This window comes from Phoenix dactylifera, chromosome 15 (assembly GCF_009389715.1).
Source record: "Phoenix dactylifera cultivar Barhee BC4 chromosome 15, palm_55x_up_171113_PBpolish2nd_filt_p, whole genome shotgun sequence".
In the NCBI taxonomy this organism is placed as follows: domain Eukaryota; kingdom Viridiplantae; phylum Streptophyta; class Magnoliopsida; order Arecales; family Arecaceae; genus Phoenix; species Phoenix dactylifera.
The window spans coordinates 4,983,985-5,005,941 of NC_052406.1; the positions used below are offsets into that span (position 1 = coordinate 4,983,985).

At 39.5% G+C, this 21,957-nt stretch overlaps 2 protein-coding genes across 3 annotated transcripts; both read left to right on the plus strand.

Moving 5' to 3' along the window:
* The first annotated feature begins 1,107 nt into the window (after nt 1–1,107).
* Nucleotides 1,108–6,801, plus strand: LOC103712505 (photosystem I chlorophyll a/b-binding protein 5, chloroplastic). 2 transcript variants are annotated; one of them, XM_039134176.1, is made up of 7 exons: nt 1,108–1,472; nt 1,584–1,716; nt 5,656–5,768; nt 5,921–6,025; nt 6,193–6,281; nt 6,363–6,532; nt 6,667–6,801. In XM_039134176.1, exons 1-6 carry the CDS (start codon nt 1,243–1,245, stop codon nt 6,503–6,505), a joined length of 813 nt encoding a protein of 270 aa, XP_038990104.1. In that variant the 5' UTR covers nt 1,108–1,242; the 3' UTR covers nt 6,506–6,532; nt 6,667–6,801. The 2 variants fall into 2 exon arrangements, with proteins under 2 accessions (XP_038990104.1, XP_008797264.2); XM_008799042.4 differs by having other exon boundaries at nt 6,363–6,801.
* Nucleotides 6,802–19,112: 12,311 nt separating this feature from the next.
* Nucleotides 19,113–21,679, plus strand: LOC103712540 (protein WEAK CHLOROPLAST MOVEMENT UNDER BLUE LIGHT 1). Its single transcript, XM_039134504.1, has 2 exons — nt 19,113–19,533; nt 19,850–21,679. Exons 1-2 carry the CDS (start codon nt 19,171–19,173, stop codon nt 21,602–21,604), a joined length of 2,118 nt encoding a protein of 705 aa, XP_038990432.1. The 5' UTR covers nt 19,113–19,170; the 3' UTR covers nt 21,605–21,679.
* The last annotated feature ends 278 nt before the right edge of the window (nt 21,680–21,957 follow it).

Below are 21,957 nucleotides of genomic sequence, written 5' to 3' on the forward strand. Positions count from 1 at the left end.
GAAACCTGTGAGGACCCGTGCGGGCGTGTGTTTAGTCCCACATCGGTTATTCGCTGGGTAGATTTTGGGTACTAATACAGGATCAAGAAACCCAAATAATACCTTACGGCTAGCCATTTTGGGTGAGATCCTGGGTTGTTTTTAATGGTATCAGAGCGGACCCAGCCCATAACCTATGTGGACTAGGGGACACTGCAGCACGGATCCATCAGCGCTGACCACGGGCCAATCGTGGTGTTTGTGATTAGATTTGAATAGATTTGAACCCTTAGCCTGACGAGGACGTCAAGGCTTGAACGGGGGGAGTATGTGAGGACCCGTGCGGGCGTGTGTTTAGTCCCACATCGGTTATTTGCTGGGTAGATCTTGGGTACTTATACAGGATCAAGGAACCCAAATAATAACTTCCGGCTAGCCATTTTAGGTGAGGTCCTGGGTTGTTACAAATGGTATCAGAGCGGATCCGGCCCAAAATTTATGGACTAGGGGACACTGCAGCACGGATCCATTGGGGCTAACCATGAGCCAATCGTGGTGTTTGTGATTAGATTTGAATGGATTTGAACCCTTAGCCTGACGAGGACGTCAGGGCTTGAACGGGGGAAGTATGTGAGGATTCGTGCAGGCGTGTATTTAGTCTCACATCGGTTATTCGCTGGGTAGATCTTGGGTATTTATACAGGATCAAGGAACCCAAATAATAACTTCTGGCTAGTTATTTTGGGTGAGGTCCTGAGTTGTTACAAAACCTGCGACCTGTATCGAACATTCTCTGATGAAAGGGAGGTCTAGTGATAGGGCTGCTACACGGGTGGGCTGGTCCCTCCCCCTCCCCTCCTATTTTATATATATATATATATATATATATATATATATATATATATATATATATATATATATATATATATATATATATATATATATATATATATATATATATATATATATATATATTTTCCCTGCAAGTCATACAAGTGTTTTAGGAACTTCAACGGTAATCCATGGGTTACTCAAAAGAATTGGAAGAAAAAAAAAAAAAAAAAAAAACACGCTACCAGCTTGTAGAACATATGAAAATATCTGATCAACACAAGAGACCTGAACCGCAGTTGAGAAGGTTGGGAGTAAGCCGAGCCCGTACGCCCGCCTCCTATCATCCTTTCCTCTTATCCGTTACCCACAACCTCATAAGCAAGAGGCTTGGAGCCTGCGGCAGCTGCCGACTTTGCCTCTCCAAAAGCCATGGGCTTCACTCCCGCAGTGGTAATTACTTCTCGCGCCGGAGCGGCGGCGCCGGCCTTCACCACCACCTCCTGGAGCATCCCCTCCGCCCCCACGCTCGCCGGGAGGAAGAGGAGGAGCCGGTTCCTCCAGTTCTCCTCCCCACCACCATTGGCCAATCGGCTCTTGGCTCAAGCCCAGCGCGCCACCTGGCTTCCCGGCCTCGACCCACCTCCTCACCTCGATGGCACGTCTGTTCCCAGTCTCCTCCCCTCGCTTTTCTTCTTAAGTTCTATACACAATGCTAATTTCCCACTGACTTAATTGTTTGGATAAAAATTGTTTCTTTTTTTTTCGTAAAGGCTTGCTGGTGATTTTGGATTTGATCCACTGGGGCTTGGCGAGGATCGGGAGAGCCTAAAATGGTATGTCCAGGCAGAGCTCATTCACTGCCGCTTTGCGATGGCTGGCGTGGCCGGCATCTTGGTGACAGATGTATGCAACTGACTCTCATCTCTTTTCTTGGCTTGGAATTTTATCCAACTATTAGATTCATGGAAGTTGTTGATTTCTTAGTCCAGACTTATTTTTGATTTATGACTTGGGCGATGAAGTTCGCATAAGATTCACTTGCAGTTGCCTGATGATTTACTTTATGCTGTGGATTTGGTAAGTTTAGTTAGCCACCATGAGTGTCATATGGATGAGCACAGCTGCATGCTCTCTTTGGTTAAATTGTGCCATATTGTAATGATTTAATTTATATGAAGGTAAACTTTGCAAAGTTCCAATGCTACTAAGGATCAAAAATTTTCTATACTTGAGCCAGAGGAACCTCAAAAGAAAGATTGAAGCCACCTTTGGAGGTTGTGCCTTCTACAATGATACCATTTAATCCTTGGATCATATCTTTCTCAAGTGTAGATTTACTGGCTATATCTGGTCTCTGCTTTTGGCCAAACTAAACTTCCAGAGTGCACCGAACAATTTTTACACATTTTGGACTACTTGGAGATCTAAAGATATATCTGCATGGCCTTTGATCAGTTATGTGCTACTTTTCTATGGACTTATTGGAAGGAGATAAATGCAGGAATAATCTTAAACAAAGCTATTTTAGAAGAGGAAGTACTATATTTCAGCCTCAAACTTCATAATGACTGGTCTATCTTGTGTAATCAAAAGCAACTTCTCTATTTCTCTAAGGTTTGGTACAGCATATAAGTTGATGTATTTTCCCTTTTCTTTTGATTAGGCACTATCTAATCTTTTCTTGTCTTTCTCTCCTTTGTAATTCTCTCTCTTCCTTTAAATAATCTATAGGTAGTCTAGCCTCCTTTTCTTTATAAAAAAGATTTAGTTTATGATACAATCTCTAAAGGCAAGGTTTTTACACAGAACAAAGACTTTGACCGATATGTTAATTAACCATTAAAATGCGGGAATGAGGATTAGCAGGCTAACCATCAGACCCAAATGCCTTTCTTTCAATGGTAAGAAGACCCAAAAGCTTAAGTTGTAAGGAAAAGAGTTGACGATGTATATCAAACTTAGCGCAGGAAATATAATAATGCGATCAGGTAAGGGACTCAGAGTTGCAGCCTTTGAGCAGTCCCAGTAAATAGGAGTACTTGGGGATTGCTTTGCAGAAAATCGCTATTATTCATAAATTGGTTTGATGTGATGCAAGATTTGTGGATGGATGTGTTTTTGGCATAAACATTGGCAAAAGGACAAAGAGTACTGAAATACTTTTGAAAAGGTGTTGTTCAATGGTAAATGAATAAAAGCCTTCGAAAGCAGAAGTGAGTTCTGGAAAACAATGCAACCTGTAGAGCATTTGGGCTAGGACTATGATTATGTTTGCTTCATGAATTGAGATCCATTGCAGACGGAAGGAAAAGTTAGTATCCTTGTCCCTTTTGTAAAGCACACGAATTGAGATCCATTGCAGTGCGAAGGAAAAGTTTGTATCCTTGTCCCTTTTGTTAGTATTGTTGCTGTTGTTTTCTTGTTCTCATCATCATTGTCATTGTTTTTATTTTTGTTGATAGGTAACTCTAGAGTTCAAAATAGCACATGCATGATGCAAGAAAAGAAAATATTGAAAAATTCACTTGATAAAGGTAGGCTTCGAATGAGAACGATAAGCAATCACCTTCGTTGAAGCAAGAAAAAATAGATGATTCCAGTTGCTTGAGTGGGCCTAACTACTCAAGAAAAAGTATTTGCTTCCCTTGCCAAGGATTTATTGAAAGTGATTTGCAGCCAGTGGAAGCTAAAGCTAATTGGGTGGATATGAAAGTGAACGTGATACAGGAGTTCTCTTAGTGGGATACATGATTTCTGTCTATTAACCTAATTTCACCATTTAACAAAATGAATAATCTAGCTTCAACACTTTTAGAAGGATGGGACCTGGATCCTAAGGGTTCGGTCATGTTCTAGGATACTTTATGATTCCAATGCAATAGCAACCCGGATTCTGGTAAGTACACTATCGATGGAGAAAAGAAGAAATCACTGAAATATTCTCGAAAAGTTATCAAATCCATTGTGTTTGGTCTTTCCAGAGTAAATGATCGACAGGAAATTGCAACCGGCATAGGAACCATCCTGAAGTTGATTACAAAGGCTTAGATGCAAAGAAATATGAGGATAGGAAAAGTAGAACAAATATGCAATATTTAAATTTAGTTGGCATTGATATTGCTGAATATGGAGGAATGCATAACTCAGAGAATAGAAGTACAGCATTTGCAAGAGGTTCTACAACAGTTAGGCTGCTGTACAGTGCTCCATTGGCAGGATAATGCTCTCAAGCACGATAAGCAGAGGGAGCAACCAGTGCGTGTTGTATGTTGAATAGGAATTTGAGAATGGAAAAGTCTTCTCAGAAAGAGAGAGAGAGAGGGGGGGGGGTAGGATCCTTCATGATGAGAAGACAATATTGCTCAATGTTACAAAGTGGGGGTCGACTTTTCATAGTGTGTCCTACAATTCTGCAACTTTGTGCAAGCAGCACAGAGAACTTTTGTGTGCATAGAAGTTGTATCATGAAAATTGTATCATCAAAAGAACATGGTATTAAGTCTGTCTTAAAAATTAAGAACCATTGAAAGCTGCATCATATACACAAAGTCATACACCACTAGCAGAATGGTTGAAAACAAATTTTGATGCCTGTTGAAGTACCACCTCCCAAAACTGAACAGGAACTCTTATCACATGGTAAATTGATGAATGCAAGGATAGGAATGTCTATTATGCTTTCTTGATTCATGATTGAAGCAGCCATAGAAGTCTTCCGTCTTTATTTCAGGACTCTTAACAATTACCAGAAGTAATGGACTAGATAGAAACAAGTTTAATAGAGCTCTTGCGCATGATGAAGATCTTATATTGCAAAAGCAATAGCGTAGAAACAGCTAATTAGCTCTATCATGGACACTGTTCTGTTATAGTATAGAAGCGGTTAATCTGTTCTATCATGCACATTTTTGTGTTATGTTCATAACTTTTTGGGAGAAAAATGGGTTTCCCTTAATTCATTTCATAGATGTTCATATTCATACCTTAATATATCCAAATAAATTTTATGAACAAAAATATCAACCAAGGTGAAAATTATATACCTAAATGGAATTTTTTGGTTGTTTTACATGTCAATGTCATTGCCTTAATATACTCTACATCATAAAATTATACCAAATGAAAATGACACATTCTATGTTGCATCATTCTCTCAAAAAAAGTTGGAGGACATCATCCTCTACGTTAATTTGGTTCTCCAATTCCTTTACCAGATATAGCGACCTGTTATTGTGGTTGTAATTTGAATTAGTTACAGTGATATTTTTCGAATTAAGGGAGGAACTTTCTCATCATATGCAAGTGCGGTTTAAAAGTTTTGCAGAACCCTATACTATGCTCTAATATTTCTCTTTCCTTCCAGACCTTGTCAATGCATATGTTATTGCTAGTAACACTATGGTGAATATTATACTGCTACAATTATTCAAAATTTCTTTCTGGAAATGTTCAAGATGATTTCAAGCGGGAATCAAAATAGCTTAAGATGGCCTCAAACAGGAAAAAGAAGAAAGAAACTGTTCTTAATGGAAAACCATGTAAATTGGAATAGTCTTGTTGGTTGGTTCTTTTATGTAGTAGATTAAATATAATGAAGTACAAAACATTAGGGTTCAATGTTATTCGTAGCTTAGACTAGGGATTTCATTTCACATCCAACATTTGTATGAATTAGAAACTGCTTCTCTTGCTTATTCTCCAATAACTGCCTTATGCAACTCATTTATTTTCCTTTCTCTCCCCCTTTATGAAACAAGTTTTTGTAGATGCTGTACTTCCTTCTAACTTCTTAATGGAATCATATGTCATCTAGCTCTAAATTTTGATCCTTTTTGCTCCTAGTTACTTCGTGTAACAGGAATCAGCAATCTACCGGTATGGTTCGAAGCAGGTGCTGCCAAATATGAATTTGCTAGTACAGGGGCGCTCTTCGTAGTTCAACTCCTCTTGATGGGGTAAGGTTCAGACTGCACGAACCATAGGCAAATGCATGGATTTAGCTTTGGGTCCATCAAAACATTAATCCTTATGATATAGTTAAAAAGCCACATGTTGGTAAGAGGGTTCCATTTTTATCAAGTTAACATCATTCTCCACAATATTTTAGATTCGTAGAGACCAAACGGTATATGGACTTCATCAATCCCGGATCACAAGCCAAAGAAGGCACCTTCTTAGGGCTGGAAGCTGCACTAGAAGGTCTAAGACCTGGGTAAGCATCGAACACCCTTGTCCCTCGCACTTAAAATTGGCCTAAAACTTATTCTGAAACAAGAATTTGCACCATTTCATGCCCTTATGGTGTCATCATATGTCATCAAGATATCCATTTCAGGTGGTTGGAAATTTAAACTTCTTAACTACTATAATTTCGTGCAGCTACCCAGGTGGACCGCTGTTCAATCCTCTAGGCCTGGCCAAAGACATCGACAGTGCTGATGAGCTAAAGCTAAAAGAAATTAAGAATGGTAATGCCACCAACTCTTTAGGGCAGCATGCTTCCTGTAATGAGATGCTTAGCTTCTTACAGAAATGTCGACTGTTCACAGGTAGGCTGGCCATGATAGCCATGCTTGGCATCTTTGTGCAAGCACGTGTAACTCACATGGGCCCAATCGACAACCTTTTAACACACCTTTCAGATCCATTTAAGAAAACTATCATTCAGACCCTCTCCAGCTCTGCTTCTTGAGAATAGGCTGCAGCTGTGAATGACTTGGTCACTGTAGCCAGATTCTTTGTTATTCTCATCAGCAGCTCTACCTTCGAAAGTAAAATGGAATGATGCTTGATTTCCAGAACATAAATCTTTTGACGATATGCGAAACTGATAAATTTTGGAATGCTGACTTGGTCACTGTAGCCAGTTCTTACACTGATTCTTTGTTATTCTCATCAGCAGCTCTACCTTCGAAAGTAAAATGAAATGATGCTTGATTTCCAGAACATAAATCTTTTGGCGATATGCGAAACTGATAAATTTTGGAATGCTGACTTGGTCACTATAGCCAGTTCTTACACTGATTCTTTGTTATTCTCATCAGCAGCTCTACCTTTACAAGTAAAATGGAATGATGCTTGATTTCCAGAACATAAATCTTTTGGCGATATGCGAAACTGATAAATTTTGGAATGCTGAAACGTATTATTTCAACGCTTCTTTGAAGCAAGAGATGGAAAGTGTTGTTTTTCATTCTTCCTTCTTCCATGAGATCTAGAAGCACTTCTTACAATAATCTGGCATTGTTTACTAGCCGGTTCGAAGATTTAAATCTGGAATTGTTTACCCTGATCCATTATACTTTTGGCAATTTTTTTAGATTTTTCTGATTTTAAATCTTCGATTCTAGCCAAATTATCTCCAAATATTCAACTTGTGGCTGTGTTTGTTGCGGTTTACTAGCCGGTTCAAAGCCTGGTTCAATGGTTTACCTGGTATCCTTGCTATATACAAAGAGAGCACTTCCACCGAAGGTCGTTTAATATAAAACTCGTGACCTCACATGATTGAAAAAGGAAAGAAGATTAGAACTCTAAATCAGACTCTTAATTTTCCGGTCACAAATTCGAAGAAAGCCAGCCTTTCCACAAGTCTTGGCTGCTTTTGTTTCCGTTTGAAGAACTCATACTGTCATGCTTTCAATGAGAAAAGCCTTTGATGATATATGGATCATAGCCATCTTCACAATTCAAAAAAGATAGAAAGAAACTTGAAGAAAAATTAATATTTTTGATAGTCATATGACAAAAGAAATCATGTTAAAAAAGAAATTTGGCACATATTTACACATAAAGAAGGAAAGTTAATCGGAAATTCAATCGTTCCAATGTATACAAGAAAATTCAACCATACTACAATTTGTACAATTAGGTTATACCAAACAAATCATACTATAATTAGCTAGGTTTCTAGTGGCACAAAAAAAAATGAATTCATAATAAATTAGTGATTCGTAGGTCAATCATACTAAATTTAACTATTTGTGCACAAAAAAATCACCATGGGAAAAAAAAAAATGTATGCATGCACAAGATTAAAAAAAAACATAAAAACAAAATTAGTTTTTAGTGATTCGAGTGCATAAAAAGGTTTCACTCCAAAAAAAATTCTCACACATGTACCAAATTTTTAACTGACGTATGAAACTTGATTGTTGCAGCTAGAAGTAGGTTTTGCCATAGGTACCATGTGAATACTCATAATCAACGATTGTTCTAATTTCTATTTTACATTGGTTTTAAATTATTCGACATTCAATTCAACTTATATGTAAAATTCATCTTATTTAATGTTAAAAAAAACATCCAATCCAATTATATTATTAATTATTTGAAATTTGATTCAATGTTAAAATATTATTAACTTGTAATATTAATATTAAAAGAATATTTAACGTTATTGGTCGGTTGTCTTTGAGAACGTAAGGCAAGCTGCTGTTTTGCCATAGGTAATATAGCTACACAAAATAAAAATATATTACTTTTTATTTTAAATTTATAGCTATCATGCCGTAGGTATTATTATTCCTGTAAAACGATTGGGAGGTTTAGAGAACCAATCGTTATCTTGACGATCGAAGCAATTTGGGGGGTTAATATTGTGAGGGCCCGGTCCATTGATCGGCCCACACTTTCTTTGAGCCTGTGGGCCGGACTGAATAGGCCAGGCCCATGGCCACCGGGCCTGTGGCACGATGAAGGCTGAGAAGAAGACTCCGAAAGGAGTGTTCTTCCTCCTCCGAATCCGGCGAGAATCGAGGACTCTCAGGCCAATCCGAGTTCATCTAGGACTCGGATACCTCGCCTATTTAACCTCCAAACCTCTCTTTCTCCCCACCGACGATCATCGAGCTCTCTTCTCTCACTTTTTCCCGTTAAAGTTCGCGGTTGCCTGTCACAGTTCCCGCCGAAAATCGAGGCCGGAGAGCTCGCCGGAGCCGAGGTAACGCCCCACCCTTCTTCCTATCTGTTCCCTGTTCTTCCCATTACCCGACATCATGGCCGTTAGTTGAGGAATCAGTCGGAAATCGACCAAAAGAAGACCCTGTTTTATTCCCCTGTTTTGGCCGACTTGTCCTTCCTTCTTTCGAACGCCACCGTCACCGGCGTTCGTCACTGAGGGCCTTAGACCTTCCTTGCATTGGTCTGAGCCGGGTGCAGACCCCAGCCGCCGGCGAGCGGGCTCGGAATCCGAGGACAACCGAGCCCAAAACTCCCCTGTTCGGCCCTATGTTTGGGTTCATTGTCGCTGGCCGCCGCCGACTGTGCCCTGCTGCCCGCCACCGCCGCCTGGCCAGACCACCTTGATCACAGCCACCAGCCGTTCCCCTTCCTCCTCTGTTTTACCAAGGAAGAAAGAAGAGGAGAAGAAGAAGAAAGTAAAAGAAGCAGAAGAGGAGGAGGAGAGAGAGAGAGAACCACCCTCTCTTTCTCTCTCTTGATTTCTCTCTACTTTCTCTCTTCTCTCTCTAGAATATCAAAGGAACCGGAGTCAGGGTTATGTCGACCAAATCTACAACCCGATTTGACCTCTAAAAACGCTCTGATCTGCCCTGGTGCCCAGAGTGCCTACTGGACTGATCATTTTGCCTACGTTGAATATCTTTGAAAACCTTTATTGATAAATTATGTTGATTAACCTTGGCCCCGATCGAGTCCATATTTTATGATTTATTAATCGAATCGCTCAAGCCCGACCCATCCGGAACTGCCGAACACTATCACCCGACCAATCGTTTCATTTCTTATTTATTTTAATTCGAATAGAAGTTAATCTCGCTTTTAATATTTTAATAGATAAATCAAACCGCTTAGTGAAGTTTGACAGCCTAAGACAAAAGAAGTAAGTAAGACTTCTACTCTTTACTAATTTTTCAATGATCCTGAGCCCTTCAATGAACACTATCAGAGCCCTTCATCCAGATGATCCTGAGCCCCCGGATTGAGCCAGACTCGTTTATTTGCATATTTATTTTATTATTTTATTTTTGGACTTATTTGCATTCTAGGGTTTATTTGTAGTTTATTTTATTTCTGGGCTTATTTGCATTTTAGGGCTTATTTGTGTTATTTGTGGGTTCATTAGGATTTATTTCTGTGTAAGGGGGGTTTATGCAAGTTGTGTATTTGGGCCCTATATATAGGGAACTATTTTCATGATTAGGGTTTAATGAATGATTAAGAATTTCTTTTCCTCCCAGATCTTATTCTTCCTCCTCCTCCTCCCCTTCTCTTCTTCCTGTGTCTCTAGAACCTCTTCTTCCTTCTTCCTCTCTTGTTCTTCCTTCTTCTCCTCTTTTTCCGCATTTGTGCGGCATCAACTTGGTATCAGAGCCCCAGCTTTGCCCCTGTTGCCAAAGCCACGATCGAGCATTTTCTCCCTCAACCTCCCACGGTCCACTGCCCTAGTCATTCACTCCACCAAAATCCCACCCGAGACTTCATCTCTGTCGCTTTCCCTCGGTGCTCACCAGAAGAACACACACACACTTCAAAAAAAAAAAAAAAGAAAGAGAGAAGGTCCCTCCCTCCCTCTCGGTTGTCACAGAGAACGAAGGAAGGGCTCCGCCGGAAGATTTCCCCTTCTGCCCGTCGCCGTGTCTGCGCCAACTGCCTCCACCTCGCAGTGCCGTCCCGCCGTTGGACCGCCAACAGAAGACGCCGCGACCCCACGAGAGCCATCGGCCGCGCCTCTGTGACCACCGCCAGTGGCCGGACCCGAAGGGGCAACGCCGCCGTTCCTTTCCATCGCCGCAGCCCGTCGCCTCAGGTCCTCCGTCGCTGCGCCCACCACCACCATCAGCCACCTGCGTCGGATCCGCAGAGGGGCCGCTGCCGGAAGCCGCTGCCGGAGCCGTGACCGCCTTGCCGTTGGCTCGCCACCGGATGCCGCCGTCTGCCGGAGTCTGCCGTCGCCAGTACAGCCGCCGCGACCTCCGCCCCTGCCCGCAGCCACCGCTGCGGAGATCGGCGTATCCTCCCGAACCCATCGGGAGGTTGAAGAAAGGATTAACGGGTAAGGCCTAAACCCGTTAACCCACAACTCGGTAGCCCGGATCCGCCACCAAAAAAAAAAAAAAAAAAAAAAAAGCAGTGCACGTGAGTTGCACGTGCGGATCGTACGGATATCGGGTCGGGTAAAACCCGATAACCCGAATCCTAACGGATCCGAGTTAAAAAAAAGAAAAAAAAAAAGAAAAAAAAAGGCAAAAAAAAAAAAACTTGACCTATCGTCTTCCCCCTCCACGGCCATCCGCAACGCCGCGCCGCCACCCGTGGACGCTGTCGTCCCGTCGCCGAGCGTCGTCGCCTCCGATCTCCTTCTCCTCCGTCGGCCGCCGCCCATAAGTTCCCGCCGTCGTCGTCCTCGTCTCGCCTCCCTTCGGCCGCCATCTCTTCCGACGCCGAGGAAGCTCCTTTCAGACCGTCGCCGACCACCGCCGCATATCGGAGACGCCTGCGTCCGCGTCCCCGCGCTGCCGACCCGTCTCCACCGGATCCCACCTCCCCTGCCAAAGGCCGCGCCCACGCCCGTGCTCGATCTAAGGCCCACCGCATCACCTGCGGCCCAACTGATTGCAGGGCCCGCCGACTGCTTCAAAGGCCAATTCACAAGCCTCTTCTTCATTCACAGGCTCGCCAGCCGCACCACACAGCACACCGGGTTGGCAGGTCCTTCGGGCCCACAAGCTACTTCGACCAGCTAATTCGTGCCTTCGACAAGCCAATTAAAGCCAATTGAAGGGTCCATCAGCTACAACTGTACTCCTGATCATCGCCCACAAGTGAACGACACTAGTCACCTACTTCACGACAGGTAATAGGTTTCCGCTTTTCTTGGGCTTGTTCATTTAATTATGTTCTAGTTCTCTTGCATGATAGCCACATTTTGAAAACTTACTTTTGCTGTCAAATTTCAGAACATAGAACCCCTACTTTCAAACCCATCCTATTTGTCCTTTTAAAATCTAAATATTAAATTAGCACACCCTAACAACTGGATGCTTCTCAACATCCTTCGATCAGATTGATTTAGGATCAGAACAACTGTACTACTTGATTGCAATCTAATTTCTTAAATTGAATAATCTTAATCCTTAATTCTGAATAACCGAAGTAAAAATCAGCAACATTTAAATTTTAAGTTATTATTGTGAAGACTTGCTGATTTCTGAAATCATAATAGATTGCATTAGTAGGTTGTCCTGCATCAAATTTGGTCCTACATCATAGTTATTAGGGTTTCATTAGTGACACTGTATTTCACATCATCACCCAGTGTCATCATTGCATGCCAACCTGTAGTGATATGGAGTACTATCTCAGTCAACCTAAAACTCCTGTAACTACCATGAATTCCGACATTTTGAGGTTTATCAAGGAACAGATCGTTGCCATACGGCTGGATACAAGGATTCACACAAGAGATCCGTGAGCTCGTGCAAAATTCTAGGACCCCTAAATCGCCAACCCCTGTTACAGCCCAACCTAAAATCGGTTTGGTCGCACCACCTGTAGTCCTTCCCCACTCTCCTAGGCACCAAACCCAATACTCTAGGTGTCAACAATTCGGCCACATAGCGCCCCAATGTTCCACTAAAACCTACTCGATTACTGAACCAGAAGTTAGGAACCAAGAGGCCGAATATGTCGAAGAAGTCTATGAACCAAATATAGAAGACTATGAAGAAGACTTTGAAGACGAACCTATAGAATTAGATTTTGTCCAAAATGATTTCCAAAGGGAGATTATTGATCTAAGTACAACCAAGTCATTTCACATCACTACTGTGGAAGAGATAGTGACAGATATTGAGAGTCAGTCACCTGAATTGGCACTTGTAGCTAAAGATACCCATGAGGAGTCCAATTTTGAACATTCCCCTATAGTAGTTTCCCTTCTAGAGGAGCTTAATGATGTAGTCCCTGATGATCTTCCGGATGCACTTTCTCCGATGCGTGATATCCAACACGCAATTGATCTAGTTTCGAGTATTTCTGCCCAACCTTCCACATCATAGGCTCAACCCAAATGCATATGCTAGGACTTGGGATTTAATTTTACCGACAGTTGAGTTTACATATCATAGTTCGATTCATAAGTCCATAGGTATAAATCCATTCGAAGTGGTGCATGATTACAAACCTAGGCAACCCATAGACTTGTTTTTCATGTCTCATCAGTATAGAGTCTTTGAGTCTGCACAATCAATTGCATCACATCCACATTCATTGCATCAAGAAATCAGCAATTGCAGTCACTTTAATAACTTAAAATATAAATTCCTTGCTGATTTAACCAGACGTTATAATGAGTTAAGTGAAAGAGATTACGTCATGATAAGAATTAGGTTTGAACGACTTTCTTCGGAAACGTTTAAGAAATTGCAAATTTGTAGTGCAGAACAGTTCAAAATCTTAAAGAAAACCAGTTCGAATGCATATGTTGTGGATCTTCCTGATGACTATGGGATTAGTGCGACATTTAATATTGAAGATTTAGTCCCATACAGAAAGATAATATTCCTGCCTTCTGACCCCTTTATTGATATACCTGCCCATGTTGGACACCCTGCCCTATTACCTGCTGTTGAGTCACCACCTCCCAAATTTCATGCACGCAGAGAACAAATAGAACATATATTGGATGAGCAGGTTATTTCAAGCAGGAACGGTGGTTACCAACGTTACCTTGTTCGGTGGAAAGGTCGACCAAAATCTGATGTGACGTGGATTTCCAAAGCACAGTTGCAGCGCATTGACCCCGATCTTCTGGAGCAGTACGACAGCCGGCCAGACCTGTACTCGACGGGGTCGAGTTTTTCTCACCCGGGAGGAGTTGATGGGGACATCAGAGCCCTTCATCCAGATGATCCTGAGCCCCCGGATTGAGCCAGACTCGTTTATTTGCATATTTATTTTATTATTTTATTTTTGGGCTTATTTGCATTCTAGGGTTTATTTGTGGTTTATTTTATTTCTGGGCTTATTTGCATTTTAGGGCTTATTTGTGTTATTTGTGGGTTCATTAGGATTTATTTCTGTGTAAGGGGGGTTTATGCAAGTTGTGTATTTGGGCCCTATATATAGGGAACTATTTTCATGATTAGGGTTTAATGAATGATTAAGAATTTCTTTTTCTCCCAGATCTTATTCTTCCTCCTCCTCCTCCCCTTCTCTTCTTCCTGTCTCTAGAACCTCTTCTTCCTTCTTCCTCTCTTGTTCTTCCTTCTTCTCCTCTTTTTCCGCATTTGTGCGGCATCACATGTATTCTATGCATAAAAAATTGCTTATGAAAATATCTTGTTTTTCTTAAAATTATGGATCAGTATATGTGTTATGAAAATCGTGCTTTATTATAAAAAAATAGCTCTATGAATGTTTAATGAAAATATCTTTGTTATGAAATATAAATCTGATCATACCATTTAGTGTTTTTTTATCTATGTATATATATGTTTTACGATAAATATATAAGCTTTCTAAAGACTCTCAGATAGCTCAATATGATTTCTTATATTGAAAAAATCGACACTCGGGGCTAGCATCCATACGAATACTGGCCCGCTAACGGGTATAAAGTTGGCATACGAATATGAATCTATGTCGGTTACGAACACTATTCTGTCACGAATATAAAGTGATAATGGCACAAATATCTATAAACAATGTTTTGAACTATGGTATGGCTAAATGATAGAAAAATGATTTATATATTTATTTACAAAATAGACTTGAAGGTATACTTATGAAATATGAATGATTTATGCATGTATGATTTATTTATGACTTGTTTTATTATACTGTACTATGATGAAATGCTTATTTCGAAATATGAAAAAACTTATGCTTGATCTGGTAAGGTAGTAAAATATTTATTTACTGAGCTGTGTCGCTCATATACCTCTTTTTATTTTTCTCTCTCTAGGCAAATAGAATCAATAAGGATGAAGGTTAGTCCAGACTTGGAATTCGCGCTAGCAAGCTTGGCGATTTTGTAGAAGAATTTTAGTATTAACTATAAATTTGTAGGTAACAATTTTATGAATGTTGAAGGTGATAGGTTTGGTATTAAGTTTGGATTTAGACGTACTGAGCCAATATTAATTTTAAATAATAGATAATAAATTTGGATTTCTATTTATTTTATTACATTTGAGATGGATGTGAAAGCTAAATGTAATGTTGGCTTCGTGTTATCGTGGGCTGTACTTTTCGGTTGCACGACCATGTCATGCTCCGAATATGAGGCGCGACAAATCATGCTCCGAATCCGGAGCATGGCAAATATTATATTATTTTTCAAGATTAATGATAGTTTTGTTGGATAAATGGACTTAGCTAAATAGTTTTTTATTTTTTTAAATTATTCATTTGTTCCTATCATGGAAACAATTGAAGTGTTTTTGATATAAATTGAAAGCATCTAAGATCTGAAACTTGATTGCTGCAGTTGGAGCAGAGCTTGGTGTTTCTGTGAGCTTAAAGCAAGTTGTTTATGTATTTATAATATTAATGGGATGTTTGAACCAAAATGGTTATTAATAATTGGATGCATTCCACTTACAGTATATTTTTCATTCTATTTTTGTGAAATTATTTATTTTTTTATTATATAAATTTATATTTATATTTTTATTATTTTTTCACGCATCGTGCGGGGATTATTTTTGTTCATATTAGGATGGGTTCGTGGCCGATATGATAAAAGAAAGAAACCGAAATTCTACAAAAAAAGAATCTCTCAACTCCGAACTTGCAATGGGACTCTCTTTCTTCTAAATTGAAAGATTGATGGATGACGGCAGAGCCGCTCACCCAAACCCTCGGAAGCATGCTCATGGCCGTATCAGAATCAGACAAACCGATGAAAACGCCTGGCCTTCGTTTCCCATGCATATATTTAATATTAGGAAAAAAAACAGCTAAAAATTTTATGAAAAATATTTTCATCTAATTATTGATTGCTTGGATTCAGGCTAAGATTTATAAATCGAGGTGGAGATTCCATTGCGGCTGATGAGGTGGCGGCTTGTCCTCGACCAACTCGAAATTCTCCAGATCCTCACATTCCCAAATAATGAATTACAAATGTTTCAAATTGCTGAGAATAAATAGTAGCAACTAAGAAAACAAGAATCTAATGGTTAGGGGATTCTTTGGCTCTGTTCCTGGGCCTAGATTCCGTTTGTCTGTCCCTTGTTCTTCCCCGTTCTTCTTGTAAAGTTCCAGGGAACTGTTTTTGTATCTATACAGTCTCTTTAAACTTCATTTTGTAATCTTCTCTTTTTTCTTAATAAAGGCCGGGTGATCTCACCTCCCTAAATCTCTTCAGGAAAAAAAAATGAAGAGAAAAATCTAATGGTTAGGAGGAACAGAGAGTTTTAGTATCGGAGAGAGAAATCCAATCCGAGGAGTCCACCCATCCAGCAGTTGATTTCCTCTCTCTCTTTCTCAAAGCTCCTGAAAGAGAGAAGATTCAAGTAAGTTTTGTCTCTTTTCCCCTGATATCTTTTTATGTATTTATTTTTTGTTTGTTTGTTTGAATTATGTCATTGTTTATTGCAATATGAAAGCATGCCTAATAATAAAAAAATATTCTGAATTTTTTGGGCTTTTGTTGTAATTATGCAATGAGGTATTTGTGTTCGTGGAATGGTTCGATAATAATAAAAGAGAATGGGATTGAGTGCTGCTCCTTTCCTCTCTCTTTTTTTCCCTCTCTCTAGATGACTTTTTTATTCCATTTTTATTTGGTCATAAGCTAATTCCTTTTAATCCAGAATCAAAATCTGAACCTATCTGTGTTTATTGTCTTTCTTCTTTTTTCCTTCTTCCTTTTCGGTTCATATTCTAAAAGCGAATCTTCAGGGAGATAAAGATTGAAAGAAAGAAAGAGGGGCGCGCGCACTGTTAAAAACAGAGAGTGCCCATTTTTTTCAATCCCCCCATGCGAACGCATCTCTCCTTCTCATCTCATCTCTCTCTCTCTCACCACCTTTCCTTTCTCCTTCTCATCTCTTCTCCCTCGCCCCTCCTCCACCGCCTTCCGCATCTCCATCTCTTTCTTCTCTAGTTCCTCCCATTTGCTGGCCTCATTCTCTTTCTCCTGCATCCACCTAAGCCGACGTTTCCCATCTTTCTCTTTTCTTATCTTAATCCTCTCCTTGCCGAGCCTCACCACCAATACTCATTCGTGGCAGAATCGGTTACTAGGTCGGCTTCTCGTTGGTAATTTTATTTGTCTTTTCTTTTTTATTCTATAGTTTCTTGTATACCTACGTAGTTCTAATGCTTCATTAATTTAAAGTTTTCATTCCATCTTTGTTCCTTAATCTGCTGGAATTAGGTTAATCATCGATTGATCGATTCACTTGGCTTGGACGGCTTAAGGGTATTTTGATGTTCTTGGTTAATTTATTGAATTTTGAGTTATTGTTAGGTGGTGTATAGAATTAATTGTTTCTTGGAAATTATTATTAATAATCATATATTATTTCTTAGAAATTAGAATTAATTGTTTTTCCTAGAATTGCATAGGAAATAGAGCAAGATTAACAGCTCAATTCCCCTATTATCATGGCAGTTAGTTTAAAAAGTAAGATTTTTGAAATTTTAGAGAATTTAAGAAATTATTTTAAAATATTATTGTGGCAATGATTCGATATATATATATATATATATATATATATATATATATATATATATATATATATATATATATATATATATATATATATATATATATATATATATATATATTGATTTTAGGATGATTAGGTCCCAAAGGATTCTTGTGAATTGACTAGGTTATCTAAAGTTTTGACTCCTACTGGATAAATGACCTAACAATTCACCTTATGTTTTCTAAGTGATCTTGAAAACTTATAGTTTATATTTTTTGATAAAATAATTTTTATAATTTTTGCTTCTATTTAATTAAATAGTCATGCATATTACATTTTTTCTTGAAAACGATATAAGAATAAAAGATGTATGAAACAAATTAATTATTTTGAATGCATGATCTGTTTTGGAAAATTTAACTTGGTAACTTATGAAAATGCTTTTATAATTATATATTCAGTATGACTATTATCTAATCTAACCCCGCCAATGGGGATTATAAGTTGGTCCAGTCGATTGATTCAAAGGCTAATATCAGTCAGTTTAAATCAAATAGGCATTATTCTTGATAAAAGTATCAGCATTGGATGTTGAGAAATATGTATTGAACCAGCCCATAATGTCAATTTGCCATTTTCTTGGCTCAAGAAGAAATTCTATCTAACGAATTTTTTAGTTTATCCAGGTGCTTACAAAATGTGCTTTTTGACGAGTGTTTCTCCTTCTTCCGGTTATACGATATTTTTCTCATTCTCATTCACTTGTTGCTCCCTTTAAATCCTGTTATTAAATCATTGCATAAATCTCTTTCAGAAGAAAAAAAAAAACTCGGTTGTTTATCCACCCAATATGATGTTTAGTTTCTTAATTGTTGCAAAAGTCTATCACATAAGAGTGAAATTACATATAAGAACGATTGGAAACTTCTGCTTCAGTTATAAATTCCCTCTCTTCAGTTTTAAGTTGACATATAAAAGCCATATATTTGAGCTGGCAGTAGAAAGAGTGGAAGAGAAACATAATGAAAAATTCAACATCAATAACATTTCCAAGATCTCCTAATTCTTCAATTTTAATCTTCTCTCTTTATCAGTTAGAGAAATGAAAATTTTCTTTTACTTCTGATTTATTCAATCCAGATTGCACTACGATGTGCTTCTACATTCACTGCACTTTATGCATTATATACAGAATGGAGTGAAATCCAGACCATCACTTCTATTCATTTCTGCTCTTTCATTTTACTTTGCTGGACCAATCAGATGTTCATCAAACTATCAGAGTCATTGGAACAAGAGTACCTTCATATGCTCTATTAGTAGTCTCAAAACTTTAAATTCTGTATTCCTGCTTTTCACCATGCTGGAACCATGTCATAGATTTGGAGAGTTTGTCATAAATGGTGAGTAATCTCAACTATTAAATAATTGTATATTGACATTGATTGCTGCAACATCTTTTGGGTTGAAACATTGTATTCCTTGTAGGGAAGTAGAAAGTTTTGAGTTCTTATGGTTTCAATAATACTTTATGATCTTAGTAGTAAGAATTGTTTCAATTGATCGATAATTATTACTATTTGAACTTATTTATGCCATATTTTTCTGTTATTATTTGTGTTCCAGTAATTAACTCAGAAATATCGATGAAACATAGGACACTGAAGGAAATTCTCTTGCCACTTTCAGTTCACTACAAGGCCCAACGAATCCCGATCCTCCTGCTTTCCCAATGATTGTAATTGATGCTAATCAGCAGAATAGAGCAATGATAAAGGATTATGAATTACTTCCAAATAATTTCGATAATTGCCTGCCACCAGTCCAAATGGCACCTAGTTCATCAGAGATTTTAAATGAAATGCAAATTACTCAAAAGGATGCGATACCTGGGGCATCAGAAGTGTGCAGCATTGAAGCACCTCATACATTGGACCAATCTAAGGAGCAAGATCATGAGCCATCACGCAAATTTAAAGATGCAATTACTGCTATAGTTGAAAACAGAGGCTTCGTTGACACTGCAGCACCTTTTGAATCTGTTAAAGAAGCTGTCGCCATGTTTGGTGGACATGTCGATTGGAAAGCCCACAAGGCAATGACCTTGCAGGTAGCCTTTAAAACTTCGATCCTTTTTGTGATTCACTTCTGCAGGGTGGTTCCATCTGCAATGTCTTTTAGGCCATTCTTAGGAGTCGAGGAAAAGAATTTCCTTTTGATGTTCTTAAATCTTCATTTGGATATTCTCTTCTTGCATGGAGCCTAAAATTCTAATATGAATAGCCACTGTTTTCTTCCAATAAGAAATACAATTTCTTCATTTTACAAGAAAAAGAAATTATTCGTTCAAAAATAAATATGATTTTTTATTTTTGAACATCTCTTTCAATTTGGGCTTTGCATAGAGGCAGCAGCATGTCCAACTTCAACTTCAGAAGATACAAGAGGAAATTCCAGAGTACAAAAAACAATGCGAAATTGCAGAAAATGCTAAAGCAGAGGTACTCAAGGAGCTTGATAGCACGAAGAAACTCATAGAAGAACTGAAGATAAGCCTGGAGAAAGCACAGAGACGAGAGGCCCAGGCAAAACAGGACTCAGAACTTGCTGAGCTCAGGGTCAAAGAGATGAAGCAAGGAATCGACAATGACGCAAGTGTTGCAGCCAAGACACAACTGGAGGTTTACAAAGAAAGGCACGCAACAGCAGTCGAAGAACTAAAATCAGTGAGAGATGAGTTGGAAGCACTGAGAAGAGAGTATCCCACTTTGGTTAATGCAAGGAATGTGGCAATTGGGAAGGCCGAAGAGTCTATTTCTGCTTCCAAGGAGATCGAGAAGGCTGCCGGGGATCGAACTCTGAAACTCATCACAACAAAGGAATCGCTGGAATTTGTCCAGGCTGCACATCTTGAAGCAGAAGGGCAGAGAATTAGTGCAGCATTGGCACGGGAACAAGATAAACTTACCTGGGAAAAGGAGCTGAAGCAAGCTGAAGGAGAGCTGCAGCATCTCAATGAGCAGCTTTTATTGGTAAATGATCTAAAATCGAGGCTAGATGCAACTTCTACATTGTTGTTCAAACTGAAATCTGAATTTGCTGCTTACATGGAAGCAAGACTGAGCCAAGAATCTGAGAGCATCGAGGAAGAGACCCTGACAACTATACCAGCAGAGTTTGCTCGAACCAAGAGGGAGCTCGAGGAAGTGAAGACCAACATTGAGAAAGCAAAAGATGAAGTCAATTGTTTAAGAGCCGCAGCATCTTCACTTAAATGCGAGCTGGAGAGAGAGACAGCAGCCCTCGCCGCCATGAGACAGAGGGAAGGGTTGGCATCTGTGTCTGTGTCATCTCTTGAGGCTGAGCCGAACAGGACAAACACCGAACTAGAACTAATTTCGATGAAGGAGAAGGAAGCCCAAGAAAAGATGGTAGACGCGCCTAAGAAGCTTCAACGAGCAGCTCAGGAAGCAGATCGAGCCAAATCAGTCGCTCACTTGGCTCGTGAAGAGCTAACACACGTCGAAGAAGAAAGTACCATGGAGATCAGACTAGCTGCTGCTTTAAAGGAGATAGAAGCAGCTAAAGCATGGGAAGCAAGTGAACAGGCTGCTGCAGGCTTGGAGACCAATGACTCCCCAAGTGGAGTGACCCTTCCACTGGACGAGTACTGCAGTCTCAGCAAGAAAGCCTGGGAGGCTGAGGAGCTTGCTATTAGGAGGCTGATTTCTGCCATAAAGCAAATTAAATCAGCCAAGGAATCCGAGTCAAGGTGCTTAGAAGAACTTGAGGAAGCAAATATGAAGAGAGAAGAAAAGACGAATGCATTAAGAGATGCAGTGGAAAAGTTTGAAAAGGCTAAGGAAGGGAAATTGGTTGTGGAGCAAGAGCTGAGGAAGTGGAGAGCCGAGCATGAAGAGCAACGGAAAGCGAGTGATGCTACTCAAAGTTTAGCTAATTCCTCATATTTGAAGGAGACAGCAGAATCAAACAGCCCACTTGATGAAGAAGAACCTGCTCCCCGTGTTTACCCTCGCATTGCTAGCCTCAGAGAACTCTTGCAATGGAATGAGACAACAAATGTCATGCCTGAACCGAAGTTTAGAAGGGGATGCTTCCTTCCCCGGATTTTTTCGGCCAAAAGGAAGGCACGGTCTTCGCAGTAATGAAACATATAATTTACTTAGAGATGTAGAAATCTCTTATATATATATGCTAATAATGTTTCCTAATTCTAGGGATGGGGGGTGAGGGATGGTTTTTAAGCTTGCAGTACTGGTATAGTCTTTTGCAGAACATGCTGATGGAAATATAATTGTCTGGATTTTCATAATCATAGTGTCCAATTGTTAAAGGAAGTTCTCTCATTGCTAATATGCCAATCTGCTGAAGAGTTTCAAGGTTATCATAGCCAATGGCAAAACCCGGAAAGGCACATGCATTGGCTCATGGAGAAGGATCTATGATCATTGTTAGTAGAAAAGAACAATCTATCAATAGATTAGATCATGTACAAGGA

Excerpts from the sequence above, each read along its gene's own strand:
- LOC103712540 (XM_039134504.1), top strand. The coding sequence starts at position 19,171 with ATGATTGTAATTGATGCTAATCAGCAGAATAGAGCAATGATAAAGGAT. Across the intron at positions 19,534-19,849 it reads TCGATTGGAAAGCCCACAAG|CAGCATGTCCAACTTCAACT; the intron begins GCAATGACCTTG and ends GCATAGAGGCAG.
- LOC103712505 (XM_008799042.4), top strand. The coding sequence starts at position 1,243 with ATGGGCTTCACTCCCGCAGTGGTAATTACTTCTCGCGCCGGAGCGGCG. Across the intron at positions 1,717-5,655 it reads CCGGCATCTTGGTGACAGAT|TTACTTCGTGTAACAGGAAT; the intron begins GTATGCAACTGA and ends TTTTGCTCCTAG. Across the intron at positions 6,026-6,192 it reads CTAGAAGGTCTAAGACCTGG|CTACCCAGGTGGACCGCTGT; the intron begins GTAAGCATCGAA and ends AATTTCGTGCAG.